Source organism: Myotis brandtii, unplaced genomic scaffold (assembly GCF_000412655.1).
Source record: "Myotis brandtii unplaced genomic scaffold, ASM41265v1 scaffold220, whole genome shotgun sequence".
Taxonomy (NCBI): domain Eukaryota; kingdom Metazoa; phylum Chordata; class Mammalia; order Chiroptera; family Vespertilionidae; genus Myotis; species Myotis brandtii.
Genome location: NW_005358250.1, coordinates 58,102 through 71,706, shown reverse-complemented (window position 1 = coordinate 71,706; position 13,605 = coordinate 58,102). Strand labels below are relative to the sequence as shown.

Sequence of the window (13,605 nt, the reverse complement as noted above, 5' to 3'; positions counted from 1 at the left end):
TGGCTGGAGATCCTGGCTAGGCTGCTGATCAACTGAAGGCTGTCTCCGTGTCATTCCTTCTTCGCCGACTCCGTCCACACCTTTGGGGACCCCTGGACCTGCTGGGGTTGGACCCCAACAGTTTGATTAGATATGTGCTTTATAATGATCACTCTAGCAGCAGTGGAGAGGATAGAGAGATGAGTCCAGACTAGATGTAGAGAAACCAATTGGAAATCTAAGCAGTTAGGAAGTACTACAAGTCTAATTAAAGTACTGACAGTGGGAATGGAGTAGATAGAGACTTAAATCCTACATACAATATATAGGACCTGGTGGCATTGGGAGAAGTAATGAATGAAAGGAAGAGGAAAAAGTTTAAATGGGAGTATTAAATAGGTGGTGGTACCACTTCCTGGGTTAAGGAATACAGATTTTATTGAAAAAAATGTGAGGTGACTATGGGATATCCAAGTGAAGATATCTAGTGGGATGTTGAATATGATGTTCTGGAGCTCAGGGGGTATTTCTAAAACATAGATGTCAGAAGTGTGGGGTGTTAACAAAATCAAAATGTGTGACTTGAGAAGACAATATGTCTAAGGTCACAGCTCTGAGGAAGAATAATCCCATGATCAGTGGAGGGAGACATTCCTAAATAGAATGAATGACAAAAGGCAAAGGCACTGATAAAAGGCAAAGGCAATGGGTAGGCTCTGAAGTATAACTTATGAAGACTTCCTGGGCAGCAGATCTAAGTAAACCTTTTAGAAAGGCAAAGAGCAGCTCAGCTACGTTCAGCCATTAATAGTAGGTGTTTAGTAGTAGTTTGTTAGCTAGGCTAAGAAACTTAGAGGGAAAAAATTTTCAAACTCAGGTTTGACTCAAGTAAAAGGACATGAGTAATTAAAGAAGATTCTCCATTTCTTCATCTATAAAGTGAAGTTTCAATTAGGTGAATTCCTAGATCCTTTCCAGTTCTAAATTTCTGATCTGGTGAATTGGCATTGAAGAATGGATAAGATTTGGAATTCTATGAATAACTTTCCTTTCCCACCCGTCCAGTTCCTCCCTCCCACCACCACACCATCATGGTTCTCATAGAAGCTGAGATCTCAGCCTACAATTGACTGTAGAGGTGGGCACAGACCTAGCTGGGCCAATAAGAAACCTTCCTCAGGATTTTGAGATAGAAATGAGAAAGAGAAGGCAGCTTTATTCTGGGTGATAGAACCTGAATATATGTAAAATCTGGAGTTGCTGGTAGCCATGGTTTGCAATGAGGTGTTTTTTTGTTTGTTTGGTTTAAAAAAAAAAAAAAGCCAGAATGAAGACCCAAGAAGGTGAAAATGGAGAGAAAACTGCCTGGGTTTTCCAAAGTACTCATCCCAGTCCACTATTAGAATGTATTGCAGCCCCTGGATTACATGAGCTAGTTGCAGGCTGATCCCTGGCCATCCCCTACCCCAGGGGCATGTGGGAGGCAACCAATCAATGTGTCTCTCTCACTGCGATGTTTCTCTCTCTCTCCCTCTTCCTTCCATTCTCTCCAGAAATCAATGGAAAAAATATCCTTGGGGGAGGATTAACAAAAAATTAAAAATTAAATTTTAATTTAAAATATGGGGGTGGTGACATTTTAAATAGTAGTTCCCATATACTGGTCTGTAAATCACTGAATGTCCATGAATAATAATTTATTAATCCACCATGAAGTCAGAAAAATAATAATGTGTTTAATTTTCCACATTGTTGAATTTAATTGGAAGGACCATCCTTTATTTTTAAGTGCTTTGTACGGAAGTGTAGATAGTAGTTATCAATGTAGTGTTTATTTACACAATGGGCAAAATTAGAAGTTGGCATCATTATATCAATAACTCACATTTAGAGTTCTGAAAATTAAAAGCATAGAATCACTGATTTAAACTTGGCTTTTGTTCTCATGTTGGATAATCTGTTTTATAATCTATTTTTACACGTTATTTCTGAAGGTATTCCTCCTGTGTATTTCATGGTGCCGAGTAAGTGATGAATTATAGCTGAAGGCTTTTCCACATTCATTACATTCATAAGGTTTTTCTCCAGTGTGATGTCTCTGATGTTTCTTAAAGGATGAGTCATGCCTATAGGCTTTCCCACACCGTGTGCATTCATATGCTTTCACTCCTGTATGAACAATTTTATGGTTGCTAAGGTGGATCCTCTGCCTAAAGGCTTTCCCACATTCTTTACATTTGTAGGGTCTCTCCCCAGTATGGATTCTCTGGTGATGTGTTAGATACGCTCGATGACTAAAGGTTTTACAACATGCAGTGCACACATAGGGCTTTTCCCCAGTATGAATTCTTATATGTTCACTTAAGTGTCTAATTTGTCGAAAGGTTTTCCCACATTCATTGCATGTAAAGGGTTTCTCTCCAGAATGAGTTCTCAAATGTTGGATCAAGCTAATGTTCTGGCTGAAAGCTTTCTGACATTTATCACATACATAAGGTTTCTCTCCAGTGTGAGTTCTGCGATGCTGATTAAGAGAGGAGCGGTGTCTGAAGGTTTTGCCACATTCTTCACATTCAAAAGGTTTCTCACCAGTATGGATTCTCTGGTGGGTATTAAGAGACGCGCTTTGACTAAAGGCCCTTCCACATTCCTTACATCTGAAAGGTTTCTCACCAGTATGAATTCTCATGTGTTCAGTAAGATGAATGGTTTGCTTGAAGATTTTTTCACATATATTACATTCATAGGTTTTTGTTCTTATGTAACTTGTTGGATGATTAATCAGATTTAATTTGTATTTGTTCCTCTTTCTAAGTGTGTCATATTTACAGTACCTCTGTTCTATAATAACATTTGAACTCACAATATTTTCCCCAAATTTGTTAGTTTCTTGGCCTCTCTTCTTGTGGAGCAAGATGGCTTGTCTTACATCTCTTCCATTGGTGTCCTGATGCCTTTCTAACTCATCATATTTGGAGACTTTTCTCAATGTGGAATCAATTACATCATCCCTCATGAACCTTTCCATCATAATGCCTTGATATAACTGTTCCTTTGCAGTTGACATACTGGTTTCTGTTTTACTCTTTAAGTCTGAAAGAAATGGAAAAAATACAAATAACTCAAATACTTTATGCTCTGAAAACTCAATTGCTATAGAGATTTAGATAACAATACATATAAAGTACATGAGATTTTCATTATATTTAAATATGGTTATGTATCCTGGAGAGGTAATGGGAAATTAAATTAAGAAACAGTAAACAGCTGAAACCGGTTTGGCTCAGTGGATAGAGCGTCGGCCTGCGGACTGAAAGGTCCCAGGTTCGATTCCGGTCAAGGGCACGTACCTGGGTTGCGGGCACATCCCCAGTAGGAGATGTGCAGGAGGCAGCTGATTGATGTTTCTCTCTCATCGATGTTTCTGACTCTCTATCTCTCTCCCTTCCTCTCTGTAAAAAATCAATAAAATATATTTTTTTAAAAAAAAAGAAACAGTAAACAGTAAAAGTATGATTTTATAAAAAGAGTAAAATTTGAGCTTTTTAGTCCTGCCCTTTCTAATAATACTAAATAATGACAGAGGTAATGGGAAATTAAATTAAGAAACAGTAAACAGTAAGAGTATGATTTTTATAAAAAGAGTAAAATTTGAGCATTTTAGTCCTGCTCTTTCTAATAATACTAAATAATGAAATTTTTGAGCTGTCTTTACAACATGTCTTTTTAATTGACAACTACTTTTAGAAAACCTTCTCAGAAAAATTAAAAAAAAAACATGTTCCTTCCTCACTCCAGCAGTAGTCAGAGACACTAGTTCAAAAAATAATGTTGGTACTAAGAAAATTCACAAGAACACTGAGCTGCCTTTTATTAAAACTTACACATTGTTCTATTTCCTGTGCTTATTCATTTGTCCCTGGAAGTGTTATTTATGCAAAGAAGACTTGTAAGAAACCCAGACTATATTGCTGCTATTACAATGTTCTATGAAAATATCCTTTAACCTTTAAAATTTTGACTGGTTTTCTCAGCCCATGGACTGAAGGGTCATGGGTTCGATTCTGGTCAAGGGCACATAACTCGGTTGCAGGCTCGATTCCTGGCCCCAGTCAAGGCCTGCAGAGACAACCAGTAACCAGTTGATGTGTCTCTCTCACAACAATGTTTCTCTCTCTCTCTCACTCTCTCTCTCTCTCTCTCTCTCTCTCCCCCCCCTTCTCCTCCCTTCCACTCGCTCTAAAAATCAATGGAAAATATATCCTCAGGTGAGGATTAACAACAAAAAATAAAGTAAAAATAATAAAATTCTGACTGGTTTTCTTACTTGATAATTTGTTGTACCCATTACTAATATTTCAACTGACAGCTTTGTATTCCTAAAAGGTATAACTTCTTATAAAAATCATTAGTATTTCCAAATTCTAAATGGAGGCAAGAATAGAGTCTACATTCTGTAGGCCCCGGATTCTGGTCTTGAATAGTGGGGGAGGAAGAGAAGACAGGGAAAGACAGAGAAGCCATCTATGTCCCCCTCCCCAATTCAGTATCTAGGACTGAAGCAGCCCAAGCTAGGGGAGAAGAAAAGATTTCACTTTGAATGAAGTTTCACTGAACTAAACATTTTACTAAAATCAGACTGTTGTTATTATTTAAAGGGACTAGACCATTTATGGGATCTCTTTGAGATTTTACCCAGAGGTAGGGAAAGAACACCATTGCAGCTTTTATTATTCTTTTCATTATTATAAGTTGAAAAAGAAAACCCAAGAGAATGTACAAACAAATTATTGGAATTAATAACAGAATGAAACAAGGTGGTTGGCTATAAGATCAATATACAAAACCAACTGTATTATTATACCAGGAACAAACAGAAAACATAATTTTTTAAAATATACTATTTACATGTGAAAAGGTTGCCACCTGCCTTGGCTCACCTGCACTGGGATGTCCTGAGCCTTCTTTCTCTGTTATCCATGGCTCTTCTCCTTTCTCCAACTGGGAAATCACCCTAGGTTTGGAAAATTCATATCCTGCTTATGCAGTAAAAAAAAAAAGAGTATAAATGCTTATGTTGAGATCTAAGAACCATCCCCAGAATTAGATCCAGTCCTAGGATTTCTGAAAATGGAAAGGGGCACCTCAGCATGTTTTTCTATTCTAGCTCTACAAAGTAAAAGGTAAAAGAAGGAGAATCAAATATGCCCCTGGCTGGATTTTCAAAGGAATAAGACATCTCTAACACAGAATCCAAGGCCAAGATCCAGGGAATCCATGACATTTAACAATTTAGAAACAATGGCTCTCCTGCAATGAGCAGGTTTCTGGATAAACAGCCCAACCTTACCCACTGAGACCAGGTTCCCGTAGTTCTCCAGCATCACCTCTCGGTACAGATTCCGGTGAGCAGGGGTCAGTTGCCCCCACTCCTCCTGGGTGAAGTTCACAGTTATGTCCTTGAAGGTCAACCGTTCCTAGAATATAAAATACATTGCTTTTGCCCAGCTGGCATGGCTTAGTGGTTGAGCATCGCCCTATGAACCAGGCAGTCACGGTTCCATTCCCAGTCAGGGCATATGCCCTGGTTGTGGGCTCAATCCCCAGTGTGGGGTGTGCAGGAGGTAGCCAATAAATGATTCTCTCTCATCATTGATGTTTCTCTCTCTCTCCCTCTCCCTTCCTCTCTGAAATCAATAAAAATATGTTTAAAAAATAAAATAAAAAAATATTTTTTTAAAAAAGAGTTCCAGAATTGGTAAATATGTATCTACATATGAAAGGCTCATTTCCTTTTCCTTTTCTTAACTTTCCTAATTTTTTATGACACAATTTACTATTAAAAACTAAAATAAGAACAATGTATTGTGGGATCTATAACATGTAAAGTGAAATGTATTGTGATAATACACAAAGAATGGGAGAGAATAAATGGAAATATAAGACTTCCATATTATATGTGAAACTGTATAATATTAATTCAAAGCAGCTGTGATATGTTTAAAATTTCATATTGTAGTGGCTAGAGCAACCACTAAAAACAAACCAAAGAAGAATAGCTAAAAAGTCATTAGGGACACAAAATAGAACACACAAGAAAACTATTTAATCCAAAAGATAGCAGAAAAGAAGGAACAAAGACTAGATGGGACAAACAGCAAACAAAGAATAAGAATATGCACTTAAATCTACCATATCAATGATTATGTTTACTGTAAATGGACTAACCAAGCAAGATCCAGCTATATTTAAAAAGGTCATACTTTAAATATAAAGACAAAGAGAGGTTGTCCTAGACGGTTTGGCTCAATGGATAGAGCATTGATCTGTGGACCGAGAGATCCCAGGTTCGTTTCCAGTCAAGGACACATACCTTGGTTGCAGGCTCCTGCACAGGCCCTGGTCAGAGAGCATGCAGAAGGCAACCAATCAATGTGTTTCTCTCACATTGATATTTCTCTCTGTCTTTTCTTCTCTCTTCCACTCTCTCTAAAAATCAATGGAAAAATATCCTGGGTGAGGATTAAAGAAAAAAAGACAAAGAGCTCCACATACCCCTGGTGCACTGCCATGTGAGGACACAGCAAGAAGGTGGTCACCTGCAAGCCAGGAAGAGAGTTCTCACCAGGAATTGAATCTGCCAGCACCTTGATCTTGGACTTCACAGCCTCCAGAATGTGAGAAATAAATGTCTGTTGTTTTAAGCCACCAATCTGTAGTATTTTGTTATGGCAGCCCAAGCTAACAAAAACAATTGGGCCACAGGTAACACAATGTATGCATTTGTTAAAATTCATCAAATAATACACTTAATTTTTGTGCATTTTTATATTAAATTTTATCTTGAGAAATACTGAACTCCATTTAGTAGGTTTGCCTGTTCCACTGGTATGGGTTATCAACTCTGAAACTATTTTTCTTATATTCCAAACTTGAGCAAATGAGTTAAAAATGGGAGCCTGATTTCTCATTGTTGAAGGAGAACATATATACAATAATCCACCCCGCCCCGCCCCCATCCAAGGGAATATGTTCCAAGACAACCAGTGGATGCCTGAAACCATGGATAGTACCAAACGCTATATATAATGTTTTTTTCCAATTCACTTAAAGAAAGCACTTATCTGAAATGCCAGCATCACTAATCTTTCACTTTGGGGTCATTATTAAGCAAAATAAGGGTTACTTGAACACAAGCACTGCAATACCATGACAATTGATCTGATAACCAATTGCTACTAAGTAGTTAATGGGTGGGGAGTATACCGTATATAGGCTGAATATGCTGGACAAAGGGATGGTTTACATCCTGGGCAGGATGGAGCAGAATGGTGTGAGATTTCATCACACCACTCAGAAAAAAATAAATAAAAAGACAAAGAGAGGTTAAAACTAAAAGAATGGAAAAGGTTATACCATGCAAACAATAACTAAAAGAACACTGGAGGATCTACATTAAATCAGACAAAGTGGACTTCAGGAAAAGAAATATTACTAGGCATAAAGAGACATTTCATAATTATAAGGATCAGTTCATTAAGAAGACAACAATCCCACATGTTTATGCATCTGACCACAGAATTCAAAATAAAGCAGAATTGACAGAACTAAAGGGAGATAGAGACAAAATCAAGATAGAGATTTTAACATTCTTCCCTCAATAACTGACACAATTAGACAAAAATTCATCAAAGATATAACTTTGAACAACCTACCAACCAACTTAATCTAATTAACATTTATAGAACATTACTGAATAGATTATTTTTATTTAATTTTTTTAGATTATTTTTAAAATTACATTTATATTTCAAGATGACTTTAACATGATCATTAAATCTATTTTGAGATAGATTTACTTGCAGTTATCTATATATATAAAAGGCTAAATGACCGACTGTATGTCCATCCCTCTGACCCACCAACTGGACTCACGCATGCATGACACATATAAAGCTCTTGCTGGTGTCAAGTGCACGCGTGTGTTTCGATCTGTCATTGTTGACTGTGAATTTGATTGACACTTCTATTATAGAGAAAGGACAAATAGCAATATTAAAATATTTCTTGTAATTAATTTCCTTTCAATGTGCACGAATCCATGCACCGAGCCACTAGTAAGAAATAAACAGAGATCCCATGTACTAACTACTGGGAGCAAAGCAGAGTAAGGGGCATGAGGGAACTTTCTGAGATGGTGGAAATGTTCTAGATCTTGATTGCAGTAGATGGTGTACACATATGTCAAAAAGAGCTATGCACTTTCTTAAGTGTTTTATCCTATGTATAAATTACACTTCTTTTTTTTAATCCTCACTGAGTATATTTTTTCCATTGACTTTTAGAGAGAGTGAAAGGGAGGGAAGAGAAAGAGAGAGAGAGAGAGAGAGAGAGAAACATTGATGTGAGACACATTGACTGGTTGCCTTCCACATAGGACTGGGGATCGAACCTGTGACCGAAGTACATGCCCTTGACCGTGAATCAAACCTGTGACCTTTCAGTCTGAGAGCCAATGCTCTAACCACTTTTTTTAAATTTTAATCTTTTCCCAGTGCTAAGTTTAAATTTCATCAGTTTCAATAAGTGTCAGGAAGTGAGGAATTCTAAAAAGTAGAATGCAGAGATAACCCCTTAAATAATTAGACTATTATTACTTCCACATTTCTCTAACTCTGGAATGCATTTCATTCCTAGAAAGTATGAGCATCTGAATTAGCTGAGGAAACTGGGATTTTAAACAGCTAAAAAATATTGCCACAGATAACCAAGCAAGTAAATTCAAGAGCTAAGTTCAAATCTTGTACCATCTAATTTTAGAACCCAAGTTCTGTTCACTTAAAACTCTTCTGTCCTCGAATAACATTTCCTCTTTAATGATCTTCCTTTTCTGTTTATTCAAAAATTTTCCTTCTGTCTCACCTATCCTTCCACCAGGTGGTGAGGACACCCATTCTGACACCTGTTGTATCTGCCCAGGCTAAGGTGTGCACCTGTGGCCAGACCATTTCTTCTCTTCTTGATTCTTTGGCTGCAGTTTGATCTCTGTTCCCAATACTCTAAGGGTCACCTCATTAAGTTCACAAGTGATATGTGTACACCATTAAGAATGTCATCCTGGTCTGTGTGGCTCAGTGGTTGAGCACAGACCTATGAACCAGAAGATCAGTTCAATTCCTGGTTAGGGTACATGCCCAGGTTATGGGCTCAATCCCCAGTGTGGTGTGTGCTGGAGGCAGCCATTCAATTATTCTCTTTCATCATTATGTTTCTATCTCTCTCTCTTTCTTTCTCCCTTCCTCTCTGCAACCAATAAAAAAATATATTTTTTAAAAATATATAAAAATAATAATAAAAGAATGTCAGAACTTCTCATTTACAAAGTTTGTTTTTCAGTTATAAATACTAAAAAATAAATTAAAAAATGAGACTTATCTTAGGTCCCAAGAGGTATCTGTTGGTTTTTAGAGGCTAAAATTCTATCACTCATTTTACATTCTTTACAGAAATTAGCAACACAATGTTAGAGTTACATGGAGGCAAGTATAACTTCTATGAGCAGATAAATTGCTACTACCGTTGCCATTTTCTGTACAAGAGCAATATTCTCTAAGCTCCCTAGGTTAAATTCGTTAGCCTCAACAACCTCCCACTCCAAGAAAAGGGGCGTTATGCCCTTAAAAACCAAGAAGCATGTCAAAAAAATGAGAGGAAATTCCAACCCACCTGGAATTCTGCTGTCTGGGCCCCAGAAGTCCCTTCATCCTTTACACTTTCTCCCTGGGTCTCATTAGCATCCTGAGATAGCAGAGCTGAGGAAGGAAAAGAGCCATAAGGTTTGCACTTCCCAAACGTCCCCAAAACTGCCTGCAGACCTGCTGAATATGGCTCCTCTCTCAATATATTCACAAAGAGGGACATTTGGAGCGACGCAAGCAGACTGGAGGCCCCTTAATGAGGAGGATCTGCAGTGTGTTCTTTTGGGCATTAGTATTTCCCAATGGTCAATGCTGGTCCAAAAGCACAGATCTACTGAGCCATTCCTTTGTTCCCTTCCCATGGACTTCCAGGCACTCTACGCTCCACCGGAAGCATATCTTCCCAGCACTAGTTTCCTCTAATCACCATCCTCTGTCTGTTGGACTTGAACACCAATCTCAGACTACAATGGTCTCCATTCTCTGACTCTTCTACAAAAAAACTTAGACATCTTTCAAGGCCCAATTCAATGCTATCTGCTTTGTGAAAATTTCTCAGATAAGCACAACTGGAAAAATGTTTCCTATCTCTTGTCTTCCAAAAGAACTTTATCATAACATTTCCCTAGGTTACCTTCTATTATGGGTATGTGATCTGGGTATATGTCTGTCTCCATCAATTAATAATTAGCACCCTGGCTGGTTTGGCTCAGTGGATAGATCGAACCTGAAGGGTCCCAGATTCAATACCGGTCAAGGGCACATGCCAGTGTTGTGAGCTCAGTCCCCAGTAGGGGACATGCAGGAGGCAGCTGATCAACAATTCTCCCTCCCTCTACTTTCCTCTCTGAAATCAATAAAAAAAATTAAAAAAAAATATTTAGCATTAGAGATCATTATTCATTTTTCTATCTATCAAGATGCTTAGCAAAGTTCCTGCCTGACCCAGCTAGAATACAATAAATATTGACTGAATCTACAGTGTTAAAGGTATGAATTAAGAGACCACATGAAATTCACAAATTCCTCTATCCATCCACCTATCCTGACCAGACCACTAAGTAATGTGTAATTTCGGATATATTTCCCACTGAACCTATATTTCAAGGTAAAATAAGAGTAATCAAGCATGTCGTTCTTTCCTCTCAGCAGAAGCTGAAAAGCAAGAACTGATATTGGTTTGAGGATAAAATGACTGAAACCTGTGAAGAAAAACCATTAGGGGGCGCTTAAGAGTGCAAAAAGCTTTGACTTTGCTGTCCATGAATCACATTCACACACTCAGGAGTCGCTAGTGGGGACCATCTTGTGTTCTGTTTTCCTGTCCTGTGTAGTACTGAGGACAGGAGATGGAAGCAGCAGGGGGCAGCACGGAGCACATGTCAACAAGAAGCCTGTGCGAGGCAGCCGGTTGAGTATGGTTGAGTACATGCCTCTATATTCTTCTAGAGGAGCAACAAGGCAGGAGAGGAGGGATCCAGAAGCAACAATCACACAGCCAGAACTCCAGAACTCTCACAGCTATCCCCTTCCCAAAAGCCACAAGCATGAACCTCAGAGACCTGCTTTCCCCCCAACTTTCTCCCCGAGACCAGAACAATGAAGTGCACCTATCTTTTGACACACAAATGAGATCTCCTAGTTCCCCATCCATTCCCCCCTTCATCAGTCTATTCTCACCTTCTCCTACAAACATCTTAGTCACATCCTCCCATAGGGGCACCCCCTCCTTGGCCTTCTTTGGATGGTGCAACTTCACCCAGGTGCTGGCCTCCGCAGGCAGGGTGATCAAGAGCTGCTGCAGCATAACGATGTCCACCTGATCGGGCTTGTCCACTTCCGGTGAGGAAACGGCCAGAACCTCTGCTGAGAGGCTTCACAGTTGTGTGGTCCTCCTCTGATCACACCCTTGCCCTCAGGGCTTTGGCATGTTCCTGCAGCACCAGGACCTGGGGGCTCCTAGAGGCTAATGTGACTTGGACAGCTCTGACTGGAAACACTGACTCCTCTCTTAAATTAAGTACGGCCTCCCTGGGAGGCAGCCGGTTGAGTAGGTTTGAGTGTATGCCTCTATCAGGAACACAAGGCAGGAGAGGAGGGACCCAGAGCACCCTTGTACAGCCAGAAATCCAGAACTTGCAGAAATATCTTTAGAACTGCAAAAGATTCAAAAACAAAGATTTGTTATCAATGTGGTAATAAGTATAATCAATGCTCTTGGATGTGGCTCTGTCTCCCGGTTCCATACACACACACAAACAGCCAAAGATACACAGACATGCACCGATCCTGCCTTGACTTCCTCCCTTAAAAGCCACATGCATCTTCTGCCTGGATATCGATTTGAAATCAGACAGCCTGGGTTAGAATCCTGGCTCTTGCACTTAAAAGTTCTAAGGCACTTCAACTGAGTTTCAGTTTTTTCATCTATAAAATAATAATCGTACTTCATAGGGTTGTAAAGTTGATTAATTGAGACAATGTCGGGCAAACAAACCTTTAGTAAACATTATTATAAACCTTTTGCTTTAATGCTGCAGGAGAGCATTATCTTTTTAAGTTTTTTTTCTTCCATTTTTTTTTTTTTTAGAGACAGAGAGAGATATCAATTTGTTGTTCTACCACTGAGGATGGAACCCGCAAACTTGGCATATCGGGATGATGCTCTAACCAAGTGACCTACTGGGCCGGGTCTTCTCAAGTTATTTTTAAAAACAATTAAGAAATCTCAATTCAGCCCTAACCGGTTTGCTCAGTGGATAGAGCATCGGCCTGCAGACTCAAGGGTCCCGGGTTCGATTCCGGTCAAGGGCATGTACCTTGGTTGCGGGCACATCCCCAGTGGGGAGTGTGCAGGAGGCAGCTGATCGATGTTTCTCTCTCATCGATGTTTCTAACTCTCTATCCCTCTCCCTTCCTCTCTGTAAAAAATCAATAAAATATATTTTTAAAAAAAGAAATCTCAATTCAAAGTTAATTTCAAATATTTCAACTGATGGAATAATCATATAGCTGCATTTTCACAGGGGCAAATAGTGACAGACACACCCACGTAGATGCCTAGCAGCTAGCAAGTCCTTTTAACCTCTCTGTTAAGAGGTATCCTGATTTCAAAAATGTTAAAATTTGGGGAAAGGAGTATGCCTACAAATGGAGGAAATACAGTACTTCGAGTACAATTGAGGACTACTGCAGAAGTGTTTGTAACAGGCAATTTTGGAAAAACAGAACAAAACTCAAATACATCCTCTGGCTCATCCCGTCCCTGTCATTTGAGCAGGTAGATCGCTCCACAGCGACCAGGCCCAGTGTATCTGGGGCCCCAAAATCAGTCCTAGCTCCCTGGAAAGGAAGCCGACCCAACTTTTTGCAGTTTGTGGGGGAAGGGTATGTGGTTAATGGGCACCTCTCTTTTTCAGCTGTGACTGGTGCAAGAGAAAGGGGCTGCATCCTACCGACTGGAGCATGTGGGAAATAGCCTGCTTCTGAATATACAAAAAGTAAATGTCTTGTTACCAAAGTGGAGAAATTTATGAAACGGTTAATGGCAGAGAAGCTTCTTTGAGACGATGCCCCCGTTCTCACTACCCCGACCTGCCTCTCTGGACTGACGACAGGCAGGGTGGCCTCCTACTCACCAGATCCGCCTCGGGCGCGGGTAGGACCAGAGACGGGGGCGTGAGAGCGCTCGCTCTCGAGGCTTTCAGCTGCAGAGGGTGTCTGTTTGGAGGAGGACTGGTACCAGGTTTTGTTCTTTCCCAGCCTTCTACAGACAGACCACATTCTCAAGCGAAACCATCATTCTTCAAAAGACGCCCAGCGTTCTCGGCGGCCTCCGGACTGGCAATGGGTCTTCTCCAAATTCCCAAGGAGAAGCGGCCTAGGGCGGGTCTGCGGCTCCAGATCAACCAACGCGGCCTCTCCCGCC

At 39.8% G+C, this 13,605-nt stretch overlaps 1 protein-coding gene across 2 annotated transcripts; it reads right to left on the bottom strand.

The window, feature by feature from the left end:
- Positions 1–1,690: 1,690 nt before the first annotated feature.
- ZFP69 (ZFP69 zinc finger protein) lies at positions 1,691–11,511 on the bottom strand. Of its 2 annotated transcripts, none has more exons than XM_014539514.1 (5): positions 11,358–11,511; positions 9,706–9,791; positions 5,330–5,456; positions 4,920–5,018; positions 1,691–3,072 (listed from the first exon to the last, which is right to left on the bottom strand). In XM_014539514.1, the coding sequence occupies exons 1-5, from the start codon at positions 11,482–11,484 to the stop codon at positions 1,955–1,957; spliced, it is 1,557 nt and encodes a 518-aa protein (XP_014395000.1). In that variant the 5' UTR covers positions 11,485–11,511; the 3' UTR covers positions 1,691–1,954. The 2 variants fall into 2 exon arrangements, with proteins under 2 accessions (XP_014395000.1, XP_014395001.1); XM_014539515.1 differs by having other exon boundaries at positions 4,920–5,015; positions 11,358–11,510.
- Between the last annotated feature and the right edge of the window lie 2,094 nt (positions 11,512–13,605).